Below are 22990 nucleotides of genomic sequence, written 5' to 3'. Positions count from 1 at the left end.
AAAGTCAAGACTCAAATTCAGGTATACAGAACTTTAAAAGCCTGTTTGTTCTGATACATGGAACACCCTCCCCAACTTCTCTCTTCTTTTCTGTAGTTCTTACTCATGACTCCATGTTTTAAGACTCAAGACTAAATGTTCAGGTTACAATCTTTTCTGTAAATCCTTGTCTGATGATTCCTTCCTACTTTCAGTATTACCTACACCATCTATCATAACATTCTGTCTTCTTGCTGGCTTTCACAATAGCCCTTACCTTCCCAATACCTGGGAACAACCTTTGTATCCTTAGCACTTGGCACAAAGCATACAGTTGCTCAATACTACACACCAGACTGCTAAGACAGCTGAAGCCGCTGTCCTTATGTCCGTCCTTCCCTATATTTAACCATCCATCCATGCTTGTAACTGTTTATTGAAGGCCTATTACAAATCAGGCACCATATAAGAACCAGGTGTACAAAGACATATGGTCCCCAATCCTGAGGATTTCAGTCAAGTATATGTGTTAAGACAACGCCTAAAGAGTTCAAGATAAAATGAAAATACATCATCAATAAATGTTTATGGAGCTTATGTTATATGGTAAGTACAATGCAAAGTCCTAGATATACAAAGATTAATAAGATCTATTTTTTGTTCTAATAGACTCCTTACATAAAGGGAAAAAGAAGAAATATATACATAAATAACTAAAATATAATAAAGATATGGTAATATCAACAATGCTAGGCATCAATTTACACAAAGAATTTTCCCACCCAAAATATTCCTTTAAACTATTTGGAAATAATACTGGAAAATCAGAAAATCCTGGATTTTTAGCTAAGTCCATAGCTGTTTAGGATAAAAAAGGCAATCCCCAGTCTTCATGGCACCTAGGAGTGGCCATGAGAGCAGGTTCTATATAGTGTGCTTGTGGTAAATATTGTTGAGAGAGTCAACTCCCAGTCCGGGCTCCTCAAAGAGGAGAAGGGGTCTGCTGCTCTTGAAGTGGAGAGAGGGGTTTAAGGTTCTCAAGGAGGAGGAAAGGACAAACTTTTTTTTTCTCTACATTCTTTAGTCTTAGTCACATAAAATGTTTTTTTTTCTTTAAGCCAGGAACTGATGATTACACAACAAACAACTCAGTTTAAACTCTGTACTAGGAATTACATAACAACAATGTAACCTGCTTGAGGACAGTTTCTCCTTCTGGAAAACCTTCTGACTAATCCTGATATCTTAGAATGTATATTATGGGAGTGGGTCTGGTAGGTTCTTTCCATTATTAAATTCTAACCCTGTTATCCTAAAATGTAACTTGTGGGAGTGGGTCTGGTAAAATTTTACAACCTTGAGACATTCTTTTGATTTGTTGTAATAATTAATTAAAAAGTATATAATTCCCTTGCTAAAGACTTGATCAGTCCTGGGTGTTCATTGGAAGGACTGATGCTAAAGCTGAAACTCCAATACTTTGGCCACCTCATGGTAAGAGTTGACTCATTGGAAAAGCCCCTGATGCTGGGACGGATTGGGGGCAGGAGGAAAAGGGGACGACAGAGGATGAGATGGTTGGATGGCATCACCGACTCGATGGACATGAGTCTAAGTAGGCTCTGGGAGTTGGTGATGGACAGGGAGGCCCGGCCTCCTGCAATTCATGGGGTCGCAAAGAGTCGGACACGACTGAGCGACTGAACTGAACTGAACTGAAAGACTAGTGAGGGGGACACGCTCCAACCCCTTCTGATGTCTGTGTCAGAAGCTTTCTCTGTCCCTTTTTCACACTTTAATAAAACTCTGCCACACAAAAGCTCTTGAATGATCAAGCCCAAAGCTAAATCTTCTTCGGAGACCAAGAATCTGACACCATTCACCATAAGCTATCACTGTTAAATGTTTAATTGGCTTTGGAGTCTGTGGAACTCTGATACATAGTCTGATATATAGTACTTCTCAGTTTTCATGCTGTAAATACTACCACTATGGCCAATTTGAAATTATCAATATGAGGCACCTGACCATAAAGTTGGGCGAAGAGGTACCTAATTGGCTTTCACTGACTATATGAGCCAATATGAGCAAGTAGGAGCCAGCTCTGGAATACCACAGGTTCCAGCCTGTGAACTGTAGTGATATGGTGGCTTCTGGTTCACACACTTTAAAAAAAAAAAAAAGGAGAACAGTCTCCTTTCATCCTTTTTACTTCTTCCTTCTCACTGAAGTACACACATAGTATTGAGTCACCCTGGACCAGGCTGGCAAGGGAAAATACTAGGAATGGCAAAGCAAATAGGAAAAGGAACTTGAGTCCCTAATACCACACAGCTGCTATGCCAGCCCTAAACTACTTCTGCCTGTGCTCTTACATGAGAGAGAAATAAATTTCTATTTTGTTAAGCCACTGTTATTTTAGGCTTTTTAGTACAATCGAACCTATATCCTATTAATGCGATCACTTTGACAGCCATGAAGAAGAGAAGATGAATGAATGAAATGAAGATAGGGAAAATACTTTTAGATTAGGAAACTATAATAAAATCATAGATGAAACACTAGGGTTTGGATTTAGCTGACCACAATACAGTAAGAGAGGAAAATTATCTCAAAAGAAAGGAGGAAATATACAATAAAATTTGCTTTTAATTAAAAAAAAATGAGAAGAGCCATAAGTAAGCTAAAGAGTAGAAGCCATGGGAGAAATGTTTTAGGAAAACAGCTTACTATACCCTAAGGCACGACTGACCTGGGACACCAAAACCAGTAAAACTGCCCTAGGGAATTATAGTCTGGAAGGTAGAGAAATACATAAACAGAGGAGCAATTAAGCACTGATACAGGTATTATATACAAACAGGAGCAGACAAAAATAGTAGTAGTCAACTGTATTCATGGTGGTGATAAGGGGTGAGGGCAGTAGGAGACCAGAAGGGACTCCGTAAAGGAGACTACATGACAAACGATGGTCTTTAGAGACAAGCAGACATTCTGTCTTTAAGGAGAAGTTTATTTCTCTTTAATAAGGCAAATGGGAACAGTATAAGCAAAAAACAAAGGCATCAAAAGGCTTAATTAAACCTATATCCTAGGAAAACTCCCAAGTAATTCTATATAACTGGATTCTTTTTTTTTTTTTTTTTTTTTTAATAACTGGATTCTTTAGAAAAGAAAAATAAGGTAAGAAATCAGTCACTGGAGTAGGCTGAAGAGTATATAAAAATGAAGAACAAAAACAGTTAGAAGGCAGCTCGAAGCTGAAGGCAGCTTTGACTTTTTTGTTCATGACATGACACCTTGAACATTTTCTAAACTCAGAAAATGCACTGACGGATATACAGAGGTGGGATTTAGGGAAAAAAAAACAAAAAAAAGACCTGATGGAAAGAGGATATGCTAAGTACATCCAAATAATCAGATGGATTTATTAGCAAGTTCCTAGACCCTGTTCCCTTGAACCTAAGGTTTTGAAGGACTAAAAGAGAGGATGTTTGGATAAGGCTTCATGGACTGCAGGCCAAATCTGGATAGCCACCTGTTTTTACATGGTCCTCAAGCTAAGAACATGTTTTACATTTTAAAATAATTCCAAAACAATTCCCAAGGATATTTCATAACACATCAAATTTTAGCGTCTATAAGGAGAGTTTCATTGTAATATGGCCATGCTCATTTTTTACATACTACCTATGGCTCCTATCAAACCACTGTGTCAGAACTATGTAGCTGGGAATGGGACCCTAAGACTCTCAGAGTCTAAAATATTAGTATCTACTATCTGGGATTCCCCTGGAGGTCCAGTGATTAAGACTCCATGGATTCAATCCCTGATTAGGAAACTGAGATCCAACATGCCATACAGTTTGGCCAAAAAAATAAATAAATTTAAAAAAATAAAATATTTATTATCTGGATCTTTACAGAAGAAACTTGCAAACCCCTGATTTCAATTCAGTTCAGTTCAGCCACTCAGTCATGTCCAACTCTTGTGACCTTATGAACCACAGCATGACAGGCCTCCCTGTCCATCACCAACTCCCAGAGTTTACCCAACTCATGTCCATTGAGTCGGGGATGTCATCTAACCATCTCATCCTCTGTCGTCCCCTTCTCCTCCTGCCCTCAATCTTTCCCAGCATCAGGGTCTTCTCAATGAGTCAGTACGTCCCATCAGGTGGCCAAAGTATTGGAGTTTCAGCTTCAACATCAGTCCTTCCAATGAACACCCAGGACTGATCTCCTTTAGGATGGACTGGTTGGATCTCCTTGCGCTCCAAGGGACTCTCAAGAGTCTTCTCCAACACCACAGTTCAAAAGCATCAATTCTTCAGTGCTCAGCTTTCTTTACAGTCCAACTCTCACATCCATACATGACCACTGGAAAAATCATAGCCTTGACTAGACAGACCTTTGTTGACAAAGTAATGTCTCTGCTTTTTAATATGCTGTCTAGGTTGGTCATAACTTTCCTTCCAAGGAGTAAGCGTCTTTTAATTCCATGCCTGTAATCACCATCTGCAGTGATTTTGGAGCCCCAAAAAATAAAATCTGACACTGTTGCCACTGTTTTCCCATCTATTTGCCATGAAGTAATGGGACCAGATGCCATGATCTTAGTTTTCTGAAAGTTGAGTTTTAAGCCAACTTTTTCACTCTCCTCTTTGACTTTCATCAAGAGGCTCTTTAGTTCTTCTTCACTTTCTGCCATATGGGTGGTGTCATCTGCATATCTGAGGTTATTGATATTTCTCCCAGCAATCTTGATTCTAGCTTGTGCTTCCTCCAGTCCAGCATTTCTCATGATATACTCTACATTTAAGTTAAATAAGCAGGGTGGCAATATACAGCCTTGACGAACTCCTTTTCCTATTTGGAACCAGTCTGTTGTTCCCTTTCAAGTTCTAACTGTTGCTTCCTGACCTGCATACGGGTTTCTCAAGAGGCAGGTCAGGTGGTCTGGTATTCCCATCTCTTTCAGAATTTTCCACAGTTTATTGTGATCCACACAGTCAAAGGCTTTGGCATAAGCAGAAATAGATGTTTTTCTGGAACTCTCTTGTTTTTTCGATGATCCAGCAGATGTTGGCAATTTGATCTCTGGTTCCTCTGCCTTTTCTAAAACCAGCTTGAACAGCTGGAAGTTCACAGTTCACGTATTGCTGAAGCCTGGCTTGGGAGAATTTTGAGCATTACTTTACTAGTGTGTGAGATGAGTGCAACTGTGCAGTAATTTAAGCATTCTTTGGCATTGCCTTTCTTTGGGATTGGAAGGAAAACTGACCTTTTCCAGTCCTGTGGCCACTGCTGAGTTTTCCCAAATTTGCTTACATATATTGAGTGCCCCTGATTTAGACGGTGACAGTTCTTCGAGGATATAACCTAAGTGACCACATGAGGGGTATAAAAAGCCTTTAGAAGACTGCTTCAAACAATAATATATAGTTTGTTGGACTTCCCTGGTGGTCCAAAGTTTAGGATCCCGTACTTTCAATGTAGGGGGCACAGGTTCAATCCCTGGTTGGGGGACTAAAAATCCCACACAGCACAAAGTGCAGCCAAAAAAAAAGAAATTAATATATAGTTTGTATCTAACATTATAAAACAGAATTGGGGGTGACAGAACATTTTTTTCCAACAATAAGTTTTGCAAGGTGTCAATTTTCTTTCATAAACTTCCCCAAGTAAAAATTCCTATTTGTCATGCAACTTTTGTCGCAACATTTATTTTCAGGAACAAATACATGTTAGGTGTTTTCCCAATTCATACCCTTAAGATGCATGGTTCATGCTACATCTTCTGGGTACACAACAAACTCACTAGTACAGCAACTTCTATATTATAGTTACAAAGCATTAAATTAACACTAAATAAATACATTCAATGAGATGTAACATAAATGACATAAAACCCTTCAATGTATCTTTAACATAATTGTAAAAATTACACATCATATTGGAAAAAAAAAATCAAGAGATACAAAGAGAGCTGTCCTGGCTATCTGTATTTCTACCTCTCTTTTAATGAGTTGTAGCTCTTTAACTTAATTCTGGCCAAAAGAATGTAGACGATATGCATCCTTAATAGCAGGGGCATGTCCTTTTTACACTTTTTCATTCCTACTAGCTAGAAGACTGGAGAAGGCAATGGCACCCCACTCCAGTACTCTCGCCTGGAAAATCCCATGGATGGAGGAGCCTGGTAGGCTGCATGCAGTCTATGGGGTCGCAAAGAGTCGGACACGACTGAAGCGACTTAGCAGCAGCAGCAGCAGCAGCTAGAAGACAACTATGACTCCTCCTAGCTGATCAAAGACCTCAAGGAGCCTCCATATCTTTGCATTCATTCAAATCTGAAACAGAACAGGCTGGTACTATTAAGCCAGAGTCTATTCACCATATTAGACACAAGTACACTAAGAATATAAAGTAATAGAGTACACAATATCTCTACCCAACGAATACGTAATAAAGCAATTTAAATAAATAAATCAGAATAATTTAATAATAATTTTTTTTCAGCTTACCTCCTTGGATTCCCTTCGCTGTCGCCGTTTTACCAGCATTATCAAGTCCCACCATCACAAGAGTCACCTTTCTTAAAATAATAAAAATTAAAAAAAATCACCTTCTGAGTGAATTAAATATTGGCGGTGGGGGGTGGGGGGGAGAATAAAGGCAAATACATTCATCCAAGCAATACTTAAGAAGCAACTACTATGTACAAGTCAATATGCTGAATGCTAAGGGGTACAATGATGAACAAAATATATATTCAAAAAGCAAAATTCTTGAAAAATACCTGTAAAGTGCCATCCTTTTGCTAAGCACAAAAAAACAGAAACTGTACAGCAGATAACCTGAAGGGCAGAGAAGAAATAAAGGGAAGAAGAGAGAAAGGGAGAGAGAGAGATGGATTCTAGAACATGAGTTATTTATCACATCTAAAGACTCAATTTTCTAGTTAACTGAATTCTAACCATTAGCAAAAGTTTGTTTTTTTCCAGTGAAATTATGTAAGAAAAGAATTAGGTTAGGTTCTATACACTACTAGTACACTCAATTGTTTTTATATATACAACACCTTACCAAATACAAATCTTACAGTACAGTAACATGATTATTAACCTAAGAGCCAATGTATTTTAGAAGAGGGTTCCTAAATTAGAAAACTTAAAATGTTTCTGATGACATAGCTAAACTTCACAGAGTAAGGGGAAAAAACACAATCCATTTCAATTTTACAACTGAAGAAACATAAGCCTAGAGTCATAAGCTAAGACAATGAATTGGTTACAGTCAGAACCAGAACCTAACTGACCTACCTTCTAGGAACTTCTTAAACCTGGGACAGGTTACAAAGGAACAAACCTACCACACAGTTCCTAGTATCCTGGGAATTCAGTCCAGCTCTAAAGCCCATTTCTGTTCCAGGCTTAACTACTGCTTAGTATAGCAAGTGGTGAGACCACTTATTAATACCACACACTTGGGAATAGAGAGAGAAAATTCACAGTATAACTGGGCCACATTCCCATGGAGTGGAGTCAGGGTTTCTGCCAAGTACAGTACACTGGCAATCATTCCAGAAAGTCAAAGTGAAAGTGAAGTCACTCAGTCGTGTCCGACTCTTTGCAACCCCATGTACTGTAGCCTACCAGGCTCCTCTGTCCATGGGATTTTCCAGGCAATAGTACTGGAGTGGGGTGCCATTTCTTTCTCCAGGGGATCTTCCCGACCCAGGGATCGAACCCAGGTCTCCTGCATTGTAGACAGATGCTTTACCGTCTGAGCCATTCCAAGAAAGGTTAAAAAAATAGAACTTAGATGCCAAGAAGGGTTTTTTCCATCTGGCTAAGCCTGGCTTTCTTGGAGCTGGACTTTATTGAACAAATAGTTACTTAACATTTTCTGTATACCATACACCCATGTTCTAGGTACTGAGACACCTGCTTATTAAAATAACAACAACAATGAAAAACAAAAAAATGATAAACTCTTCCCTTATTAAACTTATACTTTAGTTGCAGGAGACAAATAATAAATATAAGAAATAAGTAAATTACAGGTTATATCCTATATTAGAGGTGATTAAGTATTACAGAAAAAAGAATAGAGAGGAACAAAGGGGAGCAAGAGTGGAGGTGGAGGTGGACAGAAGCTTTATACAGGGTGATCAGGGCAGGACGCACTGAGAAAGGAGGGGAAGTCTGAGCAAAGTCTTGAAGGAAGGAAAGAGAGCACAATTGGGGCCAAGGCACTAAGGCAGTGGGCATGGCACGTGTGTTGGGAGGTGTTGACGTAGGAATGTTCCAGAATCAGCAAGGAAGCCAGTGTGGTTAAACCCAGACAGGGCAGCGCAGGGAAGAAAGACAAGAGGTTAGAAACACATCAGAAGCCAGATCAGGTGGGCTTTGCAGGCCATGGTGAGGACTGTGGATTTTGTGAGTGAAATTAACTAACTCTTCTTTCCTGGTGGTTCAGAGGTTAAAGGGTCTGCCTGGAATGTGGAAGACCCGGGTTCAATCCCTTGGTCGGGAAGAACCCCTGGAGAAGGAAATGGCAACCCACTCCAGTACTCTTGTCTGGAGAATCCCATGGAGGGAAGAGCCTGGTAGGCTACAGTCCATGGCGTCGCAAAGAGTCGGACACGACTGAGCGACTTCACTTCTTCATTACAATTAATTCTGAAAGAGATGGGCATACCAGACCACCTGACCTACCTCTTGAGAAACCTGTGTGCAGGTCAGGAGGCAACAATTAGAACTGGACATGGAACAAGGTTGGTTCCAAATAGGAAAAGGAGTATGTCAAGGCTGTATATTGTCACCCGGCTTATTCAACTTATATGCAGAGTACATCATGAGAAACACTGGGCTGGAAGAAGCACAAGCTGGAATCAAGATTGCCAGGAGACATATAAATAACCTCAGACATGCACATGGTACCACCCTTATGGTAGAAAGTGAAGAACTAAAGAGCCTCTTGATGAAAGTCAAAGAGGAGAGTGAAAAAGTTGGCTTAAAGCTCAACATTCAGAAAACTAATATCATGGCATCCAGTCTCATCACTTTATGGCAGATAGATGGGGAAACAGTGGCTGACTTTATTTTTCTGAGCTCCAAAATCACTGTAGATGCTGACTGCAGCCATAAAATTAAAAGACGCTTACTCCTTGGAAGGAAAGTTATGACCAACCTAGACAGCATATTAAAAGCAGAGACATTATTTTGCCAACAAATGTCCGTCTAGTCAAGGCTATGGTTTTTCCAGTGGTCATGTATGGATGTGAGAGTTGGACTATAAAGAAAGCTGAGCGCTGAAGCATTGATGCTTTTGAACTATGGTGTTGGAGAAGACTCTTGAGAGTCCCTTGGACTGCAAGGAGATCCAACCAGTCCATCCTAAAGCAGATCAGTCATGGGTGTTCATTGGAAGGACTGATGTTGAAGCTGAAACTCCAATACTTTGGCCACCTGATGCGAAGAGCTGACTCATTAGAAAAGACCCTGATGCTGGGAAGGATTGAGGGCAGGAGGAGAAGGGGACGACAGAGGATGAGGTGGTTGGATGGCATCATCGACTTGATGGACATGAGTTTGAGTGAACTCCAGGAGTTGGTGATGGACAGGGAGGCCTGGCATGCTGTTGCTCATGGGGTCGCAAAGAGTCAGACACGACTAAGCGACTGAACTAAACATATCAATTTCCTTTGTTATCCAGGAGCCTCAGTCTTTTCTAAATGCTTCAACCATCCCTATATCCACCATGAGGAATAAACAAAAGTATGTCTACACTTGAGTCAGTGGTAAGTCAGTTAGCAGCCTTCTCATACCCCATTCCCAGTCAGCCAGAGATGGGGTTGGTGGAAATGTCAGAGGCACACAGCAAACTATGAATTTATGGAGCTGAGGGAGTATGTGAAGTCTAGGTACTTCTATCCATGTGAAAGTTTTACCTGCATCACTAACTGAAAACTATGTTTACTTCTTAAGGAAGCTTTGAGATACATAGAGTATAATTTTACTACTTTGTTTGAAGAATTTATAATTTCTGAATATCAAAGTATAAGATTAAATTACAAAATAATTTCCTAAACAAAATACAATAAATGACTATCCAAAAATATGGATGATATAGCACAAACAATATTTTGGATAATTCAAGTTACTAAATACATAATGAATTAGACCATAATATTAAAGTTAATTCAATTGCTCTTGAATAATTTATTCTAAGATCTACAGTGCTTCAAACATCACCATAACCAAAACAATTACTTTGGGGGACAAATCCCCATTTTCTGTTGGTTTTCTTTATTCTGTAAATCTTTAATCCAGTTTTCTGCTGACAGGTGGGGCCTTGTTTCCTCCTGGTGGTCTGGCCTCAGGCCAAACTGTGGTAGGGGTAATGGCTACTTCCTTCAAAAGGACTTATGCCAGCACAGCACAGCTCCCAAGACTGCTGTAGTCAGTGCCCCTGACCTTGCAGCAGGCCACTGTCAATCCACGCCTCTGCCAGAGACTCCTGGACACTCACAGGCAAGTCTGGCTCAGTCTCTGGTGTGGTCACTGCTCCTTTCTCCTGGGTCCTGGTGTGTACAAGGTTTTGTTTGTGCCCTCCAAGAGTCTGTTTCCCCAGTCCTGTGCAATTTCTATAATCAAATCACATTGGTCTTCAAAGTCAAATTCCCTGGGGTTCTCAGTCTTTTTGCCAGATCCCCAAGTTGGGAAATCTGTTGTGGGCCCTAGAACTTTTACAACAGTGTGAGAATTTCCTTGGTATAATTGTTCTCCAGTTTATGGGTTGTCTGCTCAGCGACTAATGGCAACCTCCTCCAACAGGACTTATGCCACACCAGGCTTCAACAGTATGTGAACTGAGAACTTCCAGATGTTCAAGCTGGATTTAGAAAAGGCAGAGGAACCAGAGGCCAAATGGCCAACATCTTTTGGATCACGGAAAAAGCAAGAGAATTCCAAAAAAACATCTACTTCTGCTTCACTGACTACACTAAAACCTTTGTGGATCACAACAAACTGTGGAAAATTCTGAAAGAGATGGGAACACCAGACCACCTGACCTGCCTTTTGAGAAATCTGTATGCAGGTCAGGAAGCAACGCTAGAACTGGACATGGAAAAACAGACTCGTTCCAAATTGGGAAAGCAGTACATCAAGGCTATATATTGTCATCCTGCTTATTTAACTTATATGCAGAGTACATCATGAGAAATGCCAGGCTGGATGAAGCTCAAACTGGAGTCAAGATTGTTGGGAGAAATATCAACAACCTCAGATATGCACATGACACCACCCTTATGGCAGAAAGTGAAGAAGAACTAAAGAGCCTCTTGATGAAAGTAAAAGAGAAGAGTGAAAAAGTCGGCTTAAAAATCAACATTCAGAAAGCTAAGATCATGACATCTGGTCTCATCACTTCAAGGCAAACAGATGGGGAAACAGTGGAAACAGTGACAGACTTTATTTTCTTGGGCTCCAAAATCACTGCACATGGTGACTCTAGCCATGAAATTAAAAGACGCTTGCTCCTTGGAAGAAAAGTTATGACTAACCTAGACAGCATATTAAAAAGCAGAGACATTACTTTGACAACAAAGGTCTGTGTGGTCAAAGTTATGTTTTTTCCAGTAGTCGTGTACGAATGTGAGAGTTGGACTATAAAGAAAGCTGAGCGCTGAAGAACTGATGTTTTTGAACTGTGGTGTTGGAGAAGACTCTTGAAAGTCCCTTGGACTGCAAGGAGATCCAGCCAGTCAATCCTAAAGGTAATCAGTCCTGAATATTCAATGGAAGGACTGATGTTGAAGCTGAAGATCCAATACTTGGGGCACCTGATGGGAAGAAATGACTCATCTGAAAAGACCCTGATGCTGGTAAAGATTGAAGGCAGGAGAAGGGGATGACAGAGGATAAGATGGTTAGATGGCATCACCAACTTGACAGACATGAGTTTGAGCAAGCTTCAGGAGTTGGTGATGGAGAGGGAAGCCTAGCGTGCTGGAATCTGTGGGGTCGCAAACAGTGGACACCACTGAGCTAGTAAACTGAAATGAACTAATACGTTTTAAAACATTGTTCTTAAAGCAGTTACCAAGGAAAGTTGTTAGATTTTATCTTAAATGCTTCCTTTTTTAAAACAGAATATTAGATTCAAACAAAAAACATTCTTCAAACATGAAAATCATGTTGAGAAATTATAATCATGCTGAAACTGCACGAAATAAGTCTTTCTGGATTTATATTTTTATGCTGACTATCCCTCCAAGTACATAGTCAGTATTTAAGATCATTATGCCATATACTTGAAAACATGGCTTTAATTAAATATCTGAGGTAACTAAAGCCTTAATGAAAAAATATAACACTAGCAGGACAAATGAAAATCACAGCATGAATTACTGCCATGCCTGATAACAATGCATTAAACATATATTTTCAGAATAGAATGGGTTTAAAAGGCTAACAATCAACTATCACTCAAAATTCTATGGAACTCTTAAACACTGAATATGTTCAATCTAACATGTAACAAAATGTACATGTCATTATAGCTTTTTAAAATATGAGAAATTATCATTGATTGGGAACAATTTGGCTGTGATGCTATGTAACAACAGAGAAATAAAAGACTATGTCTTCTGATTATTGACCAAATACATTAGCTCTTCAATTGAAAAAATAACATACAGTGTTCTTAGGTTTATAACATCTTGAAAGTTGACAGCAGCAATAAAAGCAAACATTTTGTCACTGGGCTAGACAGTCGTAATTAATAAAAGTAGACTAGATATCTGAGTACTACAGACACAAAAAGGCCTGAGCAAATGCCTGAGACATGGTTTCTATCCCAGAGTGCTTCTCTTCTAATGACAGTAACTAAAATGTGAACAAATATTTGTACATTGTGACACTATGAAAGTTTAAAATCCTTAGACAAGATGCTCAGGGAATACAGAGCAGAAAACTTCATTCAGCCTAGAGAAACAGGAGAAGGTCTGGGAAACTTCTTACACAAGGTGATGATGCCTCAGCTAAGTTCCTAAAATACTGAAGTTTGCCAAGGAACAGGAAGGTGAGAACAGAAGCAAGTATGAAGAGGTTCTAGACGAAGAACACTGCCTGAGACACCACACTGCGAAGCTAAGAACTGGGTGCTGAGTTGCTAAATCCAGGCTATTAAGAACACACCTCTGGAAAGCAGCCTTAAACAAAAGGAGAACATGCATACACACCACAACTCAATACAACCATGTACTGAATCTAAAGGGAACCTGACATACTTCTAGTTAAGAAACAAGTACCATTAAATAATTAGTAACGTGAACCTTCCCAGAAGCTGTAACTGATCACTTTGCTCTTATTACAGTTATCACTGAGTCTTGAATTATATACCAAACCAGAAAGGCTGATAAGGAAAGGACTCTATTTTAAGAAGTGCAGTATGTTTGTACTAGTAATAAGTATCACAATAGGGATAATGGGTATTTTGATATATAGTCATAAACTTGGTGCTAGAGCAACCTCTGTTCAAGCCCCAGAAGTATCATTTCCAAGCTATATGACCTGGACACGTTATTTAACCTATCAGAATTTTATCAGTAAAATGGGGTAATAAAAATATCCATCCCATAGGATATGGTGAAATTACGTAGGACATGCAAGTAAAGTGCACAATGCCTGGGGCACACAGTAAGTGCTCAACCTATAGCTCAACCTATTACTACAGTATAAAATCAAGACACGGAGTCTACAAAATGAGACCAGACAGATGGAAAGGGATTAAGTAACGGAGGAGGGTTAATGGGTTCAGTTTTGCACATGTTGACAGAAGTGCATGTTTCACATTGAAGTCTGAAGCTGGAGGAGAGATACGGACCAAGATTATGAGATTATTACACATGCTAATTAAAACTACAGGAATAGATGGAAGAGCACAGAAGGAAGAGCTAGGGGACAGGGGACACGGAACCCTAAGAACCTTTGAAGGAACTCTTAAAATTGCAGCCAGAAAGAATTGAGACCAGTAATGATGTTGGGATGGAAACAGTTTCCTAAAGGGTTAAGAGAACAATATCAAACACTACAGAGTTTTGCAAAATAAAGGAATCTTTTTGGTAACTGCCATCAATTAAGTACCTCAGAAATAAATGCTTTCAGCTTTTTACAAACCCTACAATACCAATGCTTTGAATTTATTTCATAATGTGTCTTGATAGTTCAAAGCTATTTTACCCTATCATCTATTTTCACACCATCCCTGAAAGTAGGGAAGATCAAAGTTACCCAAAGTTACAGTGCTAGTTAGTTAACAGCAGTTTCTATGGGAAGTTTAAATACAGTGATTCATAAAAACAATTATTATTAATTTAAAGGGCAACTGGAATCATCTTGTTTATCCTAAAATTTACCCACATTTATATGTATACACACACACACACACACACATACACAGATATACACCAGATAGCCAGGTTGTCTGGCTCATTTTCATCAAATATTTTTTCCCCACATTTCAGTGAATCACAACCATAACCTACTTGTCAGAGCTAAGACAAGGTAGATTACCTAGTAACAGGTAGATTAACTAAGGTAATGAGCTACATGCTGTTAATAAAACCTAACTACGATGTTTATGAAAAAGCTAAGAATGACATTTTTCTGTTTAAAATCCTTAAACAGAATCAAGTCCAAACTCTTGCAGCCTCGTCTTCTGTCACTCCCCAGCAGACCTTTAAGGCTGGGAACTTCCTAGGTCTTCTTGACCAGGCATGTTATCACAGCAAACAAACCTTAACTTTTTCATGTAACTTTTAATTCAGTCTTCTCAACTAGAACTTGTCTTAACTGTGCAGCCCCAGGATCAAATGTGCTAAGCATACACCTTGTACTTTTACTGAATGAAACAATATAAATGTATTTTCTGATCCCTGGGCTTCTGATCCCTCTCTTCCCTGGGTTCAGTTGGTAAAGAATCCGCCTGTAACACAGGAGACCCCAGTTTGATTCCTGGGTCGGGAAGATCCACTAGAGAAGGGATAGGCTGCCCACTCTAGTATTCTTGGGCTTCCCTTGTGGCTCAGCTGATACAGAATCCACCTGCAATGCAAGCGACGTGGGTTCGATCCCTGGGTTGGGAAGATCCCTGGAGAAGGGAAAGGCTACCCACTCCAGTATTCTGGTCTACAGAATTCCATGGACTAGTCCATGGGATCACAAAGAGTCAGACAGGACTGATCGACTTTCACTGTATATGCTAAGTAAACATAAGTAAAATTAAAATATACGACTTTCAGTTGAGACTATACTGTAATGGATTCAATTTATATAAATCTTCAAATCAAACAGCTCAATATTAGAGAATGTAATTAAAATTACCTATTTTCTTACATTAAATCCAAGTTTTCTGAGTAGATCTACATGCTGTGGTTTCACACAATAATTAACAGTGAGAAATATTTTTAAAACTAAAATAATTCTGAGTTAAAAAAAAAAAAAAAGTAGGGATTAAGAGAGCCAAAAACTTTAGTATATATAGTATCTCAGGGTCCTTTTTTATATAAAAGATAAACAAATTAATATGCCAGAAATATAAGTCATATTAAATTAGCATTTTGAACTTAGACTCAGAAAACATGTGAATTCTGAATCTTTTCTGAATGGTATTATTACAATTTTTTGAACATTTTTTTGAACATGTACAATTCTAAACTTCCTCATCGGTCAACTAAGGAAGACAATACTTCAAATGAGATAATTATATAAAAGATATTTCTAACTTCAAAAATGTTATGCAAGTTAAAATAGAACACTGAGAAAACTAAAGCAAAATTTAACACAACAAAACTGGTATTTATTACTTAAAATATTTAAAACTACATGGAACCATTAGCAAATAACAAATACATATGAAAAGGGACTTGGAAATACTGCCTTATGATGTATGTGTGAGAAAACAAAAAACCTACCACAAAAAGAATTAATGAAATGAAAAAACTTACCAAACCATTTATGCTGTGATTTTATTTTTCTATTATTTTATAATTGCTATTTTCTGGTACTTTAATTCAGATTGTACAGGTCAAGATAATACCAAAATCACGATCTAAATTTATGAAGTACTAAAAAGGGGACCAATCTTAGGGTCATATGCTACCTTTGAAGCTTGATCAAATGAAATTCTTATTGTCTGCTTATTCATTTCTAAAATATCAATATAAAAAAATAAAACAAAACCTCAACATAAAGGAATAGTGTAAACTGTGGACTTTAGTTAATGATATGTCACTATCTATTCATCAGTTGTAACAAATATACCCCACTAATGCAAAATGTTAGTAAGAGCAGAAACTAGGAGGAGGGAGGGTATATGGGAACTCACTGCACTTTCTGCTCGGTTTTTCTATAAACCAAAATTGATCTAAAAATAAAGACTATTTTTTAAAATGAAAAATAAAAACTAAAAATAAAATAAAATACAAATAGGTAGAATCAGAATATCTCTAGATCCCTTTCTCTCCTAAAATTCTGAGATTCCTATTATGAATAAACAAGAAGCTCTAAGGGGATAAAAAAGAAATGTAAGAAGTTCCAGTTCTGCCATGACACATCAGATAATCCTTGCTAATCTGCATGTACAGCTTACTTAAGAAATAAGAATCAGCAATTTCCATAAATAGTCTAGGATTTACAGTTATATTAACTTAAGACCAAGAAAGATGGTTTATAGGGTACTGCTTCCCCTAGCAATGGCACCCCACTCCAGTACTCTTGCCTGGAAAATCCCATGGGCGGAGGAGCCTGGTAGGCTGCAGTCCATGGGGTTGCTAAGAGTCGGACACGACTGAGCAACTTCACTTTCACTTTTCACTTCCATGCACTGGAGAAGGAAATGGCAACCCACTCCAGTGTTCTTGCCTGGAGAATCCCAGGGACAGTGGAGCCTGGTGGGCTGCCATCTATGGGGTCGCACGGAGTCCGACATGACTGAAGCGACTTAGCAGCAGCAGCAGCAGCAGCAGCAGCAAAGGGAAGGAGAAAGGATAATGGCTGCAGGCACAAGATTGTTTAGAAAGGCAGACACAGAAGAACAAGCTCCTAAAGATGTCCACATCCTAATTCCCCAAGCCTGTGACTGTGCTAACTTACCTGGTAAAAGGAACTTTGTAGATGTCATTAAGCTAAGGATCTCAGATGAGGAGCCTATCTTGGAATATCCAGGTAGGCCCAATGTAATTATAAGGCTCCTTACTTATAAAAAGGAAGAGAAGACCACAGAAGACAGAAGATGTTATGATGTTGGCTTTGAAGATGGCGGAACGGCGTCACAGGCCAAGAATGTAGGCAGCCTCTTTCTTGGCTGGAAAAGGCAAAGAAAAATATTCTCCCCTAGAGCCTCCAGAAGGTAAACAAGCAACCCTGCTGATCCATTTTAGAGCTTTGATCTCAGAACTGCAGGCTAATAAGCTTAAGTCACTAAGTTAGTGGCAATTTTTATAGCAACATTAGGAAACATTTCATTTGGTTTATTTTTTAGGTAAGAGAGGCTTACGTATGTTTACATACTAAGCAAAGAACAGAAGCGGAGCTCTGAAGACAAAAGAAAGATTTTGTATTTTTGATGATCAAACTGGACAATAAATCTTGGGATAAAAATTTAGGTTTAATCTTACACCCAAGTTCTTTCTGTGATCTCTGGCTGAATGCTGAATGACTGAGGTTCACCAGGAAATGGGAAGAAATGGAATAAACAGATTCATTCCTAGAACTAGCCTTGGAAAAAGAACCCTTCTACTAACAGAAAGAGCTGCCCTTTTGTAAGACGCACTTTTCCCAAATAAAACAATTTTTAAAACCCCCCAAAAAAAAAAAAAAAAAAAAGAGAGGAAGGGAAGGGCATTTATGCTGACAAGTGCAAAATGAATTGAGAAAGTGGTAGTTTAGTCGCTAAGTCATGTCCAGCTCTTGCAACCTCATGGACTGTAGCCCACAGATTCCTCTGTCCATGGGATTTCCCAGGCAAGAGTACTGGAGTGGGTTGCCATTTCCTCCTCCAGAATTAAGGAAAGTAACCTAGTAATCAGCACTTGTCTCCTAAGATCAGAGTTACTATTTACTGAGTAACTACTATGTGCAAAGCATCAAGTACTTGCATCAATTTTCTTTCTCAAAATGTTGCAAGACAAAAATTATGCACACTTGACTAGGGGGAAAGTGCCAAAACTCCTAGGACTCAGATGAAAACCTGTATGACTCAAAACACTACATTGAGAAATCTGGGAGACACTACCATAACTCAGTGATTAAGGTTAACGGTACCAGTAATAAGACATATCAAAATCAGGTACCCCTTGATATGATGTACTGAAAAGGACATTTCACCTCCAAGGTATTCCTTTACCCAATTATGCAGCAACATTTTATGAAATCACAAGAAAATAATGTCAATGTGAGGGATATTTTACAAAACAATTGACAAGTGCTCTTCAGAATCTCAAGGCAATGAAAGCCAAGAAAAAACAGAGGAACTATTACAGACTGAGAGAGAACAGAGGTACAACAAAACAACGCGGAATCCTTGATTAGATCCTGGACAGGAAAAAAAAAGAAAGCACTAGGTGTTAAAACAAGTGAACTCAGAACAAAACCTATAATTTAGTTAATAGCACTGTACCAATGTTAATCTCTTAGCTCTGATCACTATATCATGAACTCAAAAAGTTAAAAAAAAAAACACAAAAACCCAATGATTCTACAGGAGAAAGTCACTTATCTATGAGTCTAGCTTTCAGTCTATTCAAGGTTAACTTTATGGAGCAGCAGAGCCTACGTTTAGGTTCTCTCTGGTGGTTAACAACAGCACATATGGTATTCCTGAATTCCCTGGCATTCTGGTCTGACTCCTATCCTAGACTGGTGCTTGAACACTTGACCTCTGACTCCTGCCTTGGTCCTATCCACACATTCTGACTATGCAATCTAATCCCTGATTCCAATCTCCAGAATAATATGCTTGTTGGGAGAGTATCTAAGTAAGGACAAATAGGTAAATACAAAGGATGCAGTGTAAAGTCAGCAAAGAAACCTCAGAATAGAGTGTATTAATGATCATCTTCTCTCTTACACACACTCACTCCTCACATTTGCAAACATATCTTCATAAAATATAAACAGAAAGGGGAATCTCAATAAGGACCAGTATAGCCTAAAATGTAAAAACTACAGAGCAATATATCATAAAGCCACAAAATTGGATATATTTTTACAATCAGCTTGCTCATTTTCCATTTGTTCTGGCAAATGGACTACCTGCTAGTATTGTTTCCTTACGGATTTGCAAAGGAGTAATCAAACTACATACAATACTTTACAAATATTTACTCAGCCATTATTATGAACCAGGCATCAACAAACAGGGTACTTAAAACATAGGTATAACTCATTTATTTTTAAGTTATATGACAGTTAGCTCTATGCAACATTGAGAGATTTTATCCATGTCCTTCATATTAGGCCATGATCTAGATTAATGAAGTCCAATAAAAAAATATAGTGCAAGCCATATATATAAGGCTAAATTTTCTAGTAACTGCATTTTAAAAAATGAAAATAAAATGTGAAAGGTCATGTAATCACACTGAAAAAGGACTGATATTTACCTTTTTCCTTCCTGTATAATAAATCTTCAAAATCTACTTTGTATTATACACTTTGCATGCATATGTGCTCCGTGGTGTCTCTTTTGCAACCCCATTGGCTACAGCCCCCAGGCTCCTCTGTCCATGGGACTTCCCAGGCAAGAGTACTGGAGCGGGTGGTCATTTCCTTCTCAAGGGATCTTCCCCACCCAGGGACTGAACCGGTGTCTCCTGCTTGGGCAGGCAGATTGTTTACCACTGAGCCACCTGGGAAGCCCTACAGCATCTCAATTCCGACTAGCCACATTTCAAATGCTCAACAGTCATATGCAGCTATCACTACCCTATTGGACAGCACAGATCTTGACACTACTATGTATTAAACAAAATAAACTGAGTTATAGGGTTAAATTTCAATTTGCTTTATTAATCAAATCCAATCCAATTATCTTTTCTACTCAGAAATCAATACATTCTCTGTTCTCAGAACTCTGTATTTTCTTTAATCATCCCAAAGATTATTACATTACAGCTACTGAGAGAAGCAAAAACAAAGAATAAGGAATAAACTGAAAACTTATTTGCAGTGAAAGGTTTTTGAATGTTTTCAGTTAAAAGGACACACACTACTGTGCTTTCTTAGAAAAATAAAATATATTTTTAAAAAACCAGACACATCCTCCAGGCTTAGTAGAGACTGCAATCAGACCAGAATATGTTGAAAACAAATTAAATCAGTCTACACACCCAACACATCTTTGATTCTTGAAAGTTGATCATATCACTTATAAGATTCACATTCATTTAAGAGTTAATAATGGGAGAATTCAAAAGTTCCATTTAAGGCAAATTTCCAAATACACACATTTATTTTTCCTTATACCTATAGCTTTTCATTCTTTACAGAATAGTTCATCCTTTTTAATTAATTAATGTTTCAACATTAACATTAATGTTAATGTTTTTTAAAAACCCCAAACTTTTGCTATAAATTACCCTTGGCTTAATTCTAAAGTAGAATTATTTAAAAAACATTATTTATAAAGACAAACAAACTCAAGGTTTCTTTATAGATTGAGTAGCTCAATTTTAAAAACATAATTTTCACTGACTCCTTCCTTCCTAGCACAGTGCCTGGCACGTGGTATATTCTCAATAAATGAATGAATACCAAGTAGCGGGCTCTAATTATTAATATACTTAGCATTTAAAACGAAATGTTAAAAAGCGGACTTTTTCAACTAAAGGGCTTATCTAGATTTCATGTAAAAACTGAAGCTACACTACAGTTAAGAACACCTTCCATCAGTTATTCTCATTTAATTCAACACTCCTAGAGCACAGATATTATCACCCTCTTTTAACACGAGGAGGGTGGAGCCACAAGTGGGAAAGTCATATAATTATTAAGTAGTGGAGAAAGATTTCAAGTCCAAGTCCTCAAACAAAACAGTGTGTGTAGTGGGAAGGCGTTTGTGGACTTTATGAAAAACATCTCATAATGCCCTATTTTTAAAAAAAAATCCCATTACAAAAGTTCTAGAGGAAAAATACACAAAGGATAGACTCCAATTCCAAACACACACACACACAAAACCCACAACTTTTTAAGAAATTAGGACCCATTTAAATTATAACAACAATAACTATTACGCATTAGAACTTAACTGCAACTAAATAGAAAGGCTACGTCCTCCTATCGCTCCCTGAGGAGATAAATCAAACTGGGGGCGATAGCATCCCTAGCGGCCTGTAAGAGTCACTCGAGCTGGAGGCCGAGAGGAGAGGCGGCGCCCCCTCCTTGGGGCGCAGCTGGCCCCCTCCCCTAGGAAGGCACCTGGCCAACTGGCTCCAGCCTACCTGACGGGCTCCCGCCACCGCTTGAACCAGTTGCAGCAATTGGCCATCAGACTGAACATCCCAGGCCGCTCCTCCCGCCGCCTCCCATCCGAGCCCGGAGCGGAGATGGGCCGCTAGTCCTCCTGGGCCGAGTCCTCAGGGACGCCGCCGCCGCTCCGAGGCGGCCCAGAGGAGAATGCGCCTGGAGGAGAAGCCGGGAGGAGGGTGAGGGCGGTCACTCTCAAAACCAACCCCAACAAACCGCGCCTGCAGGCGAGCGGAAAACCTCGCTCCTCGCCCACGTAGTGCGGACCAAAGCCACAGTTACGCAAATCCCGATAGGGTTCTCAAGCCGCCAGAGAAAACCCCCGCCTCTACGTGCTGACGTTACCCCCAGGCGCGGAAAGCCCGCCCCAAGCACCACCCTTACACTTCTCCAATCACCGTTGGATGGCCCGTCGCGAGGCGCTCTCAGTGGCTGAAGAGTCCCGGCTCCCCGCCCCCACTGGGGGAGGGAGAAAGGGGCGTGGCTTGAAGAGAGAGGAGGAGGGGGAGGGGGCAGGCGGTTCTCGTAGCTAGGCAACGGAAGAGTCCAGAGATGAGTTGAGGGATTTCCGACAGTTCTTAGGCTAAGAGGGATCTGTATACTTATCCAAACTGTATGATCGTGCTGCTCCTTGTCTGTCTCCAATCCCAACTGAGATCCGGAGATCTCAGATCTTGTGCGTGTTTTGTTTTGTTTCTTAAAGCAAGGAGTGGATCCTGCGGGATGCCAGTGGACACTGGCTGCACTACAGAAACAATACACTGAGACAATCAAGTTAGAATGAGGGGAAAACTCGTTCGCTAACTATCCAATAGTTTAGAAGAGAGTGACGTTTTAGTTTGTTGTTGTTCAGTCGTTCAGTCGTGTCCGACTCTTTGCGACCCAATGGATTGCAGCAAGCCAGGCTTCCCTGTTCTTCATCTCCCGAAGTTTGCTCAAATTCATCTGCATTTGCTTAGCTCAATTGCCATTGAGTTGGTCTTTTCCAATGAGTCAGCTCTTCGCATCAGGTGGCAAAAGTATTGGAACTTCAGCTTTAGTATCAGTCCTTCCAGTGAATATTCAGGGTTGATTTCCTTTAGGAATTGTTTATTGTTACATAGAATGTGAAATGGAATTGTATCATATATATTGTGTGGAGGTTATGCTTACAAAAGAATATGTTCATTTTGGAAAGTATGAAAAAGGAAAAAGATGAAGAAAATAAGATCTCATAAAGGAAAGTGAAGTTAGTCGTGTCCGACTCCTTGTGACCCCATGGACTGTAGCCTACCATGCTCCTCTGTCCATGGGATTTTCCAGGCAAGAGTACTGGACTGGGCTGCTTTTCCTTCTCCAGAGGATCTTCCCGACCCAGGGATTGAACCTGGGTCTCCCGCATTGTAGGCAGACGCTTTACCGTCTGAGCCATCAGGGAAGTCCCCGCTTAAAGGTAACCAGTCTTAAATTTTGATGTATGCACTTTCAGG

General features: G+C 39.4%; 1 protein-coding gene across 5 annotated transcripts in view; it reads right to left on the bottom strand.

The window, feature by feature from the left end:
- ARL13B (ARF like GTPase 13B) overlaps positions 1-21855 on the bottom strand; it is a 73538-nt gene extending 51683 nt beyond the window's left edge. Inside the window, exons 1-2 of one of the 5 annotated variants that reach the window (XM_070786736.1) lie at positions 21497-21855; positions 6507-6577 (exon numbers count right to left, since the gene is read on the bottom strand). In XM_070786736.1, coding sequence (XP_070642837.1) covers positions 6507-6577; positions 21497-21555 — 130 coding nt within the window. In that variant the 5' untranslated portion in view covers positions 21556-21855. The remainder of the gene's footprint in view (positions 1-6506; positions 6578-21496) is intronic. The other 4 variants (XM_070786726.1, XM_019966092.2, XM_019965941.2 and 1 more) reach the window with 4 other exon arrangements.
- Positions 21856-22990: the final 1135 nt, after the last annotated feature.

This window comes from Bos indicus, chromosome 1 (genome assembly GCF_029378745.1).
Source record: "Bos indicus isolate NIAB-ARS_2022 breed Sahiwal x Tharparkar chromosome 1, NIAB-ARS_B.indTharparkar_mat_pri_1.0, whole genome shotgun sequence".
In the NCBI taxonomy this organism is placed as follows: Eukaryota; Metazoa; Chordata; class Mammalia; order Artiodactyla; family Bovidae; genus Bos; species Bos indicus.
The sequence above is the reverse complement of the archived record's forward strand: the minus strand, read 5'-3'. Positions and strand labels throughout refer to the sequence as shown.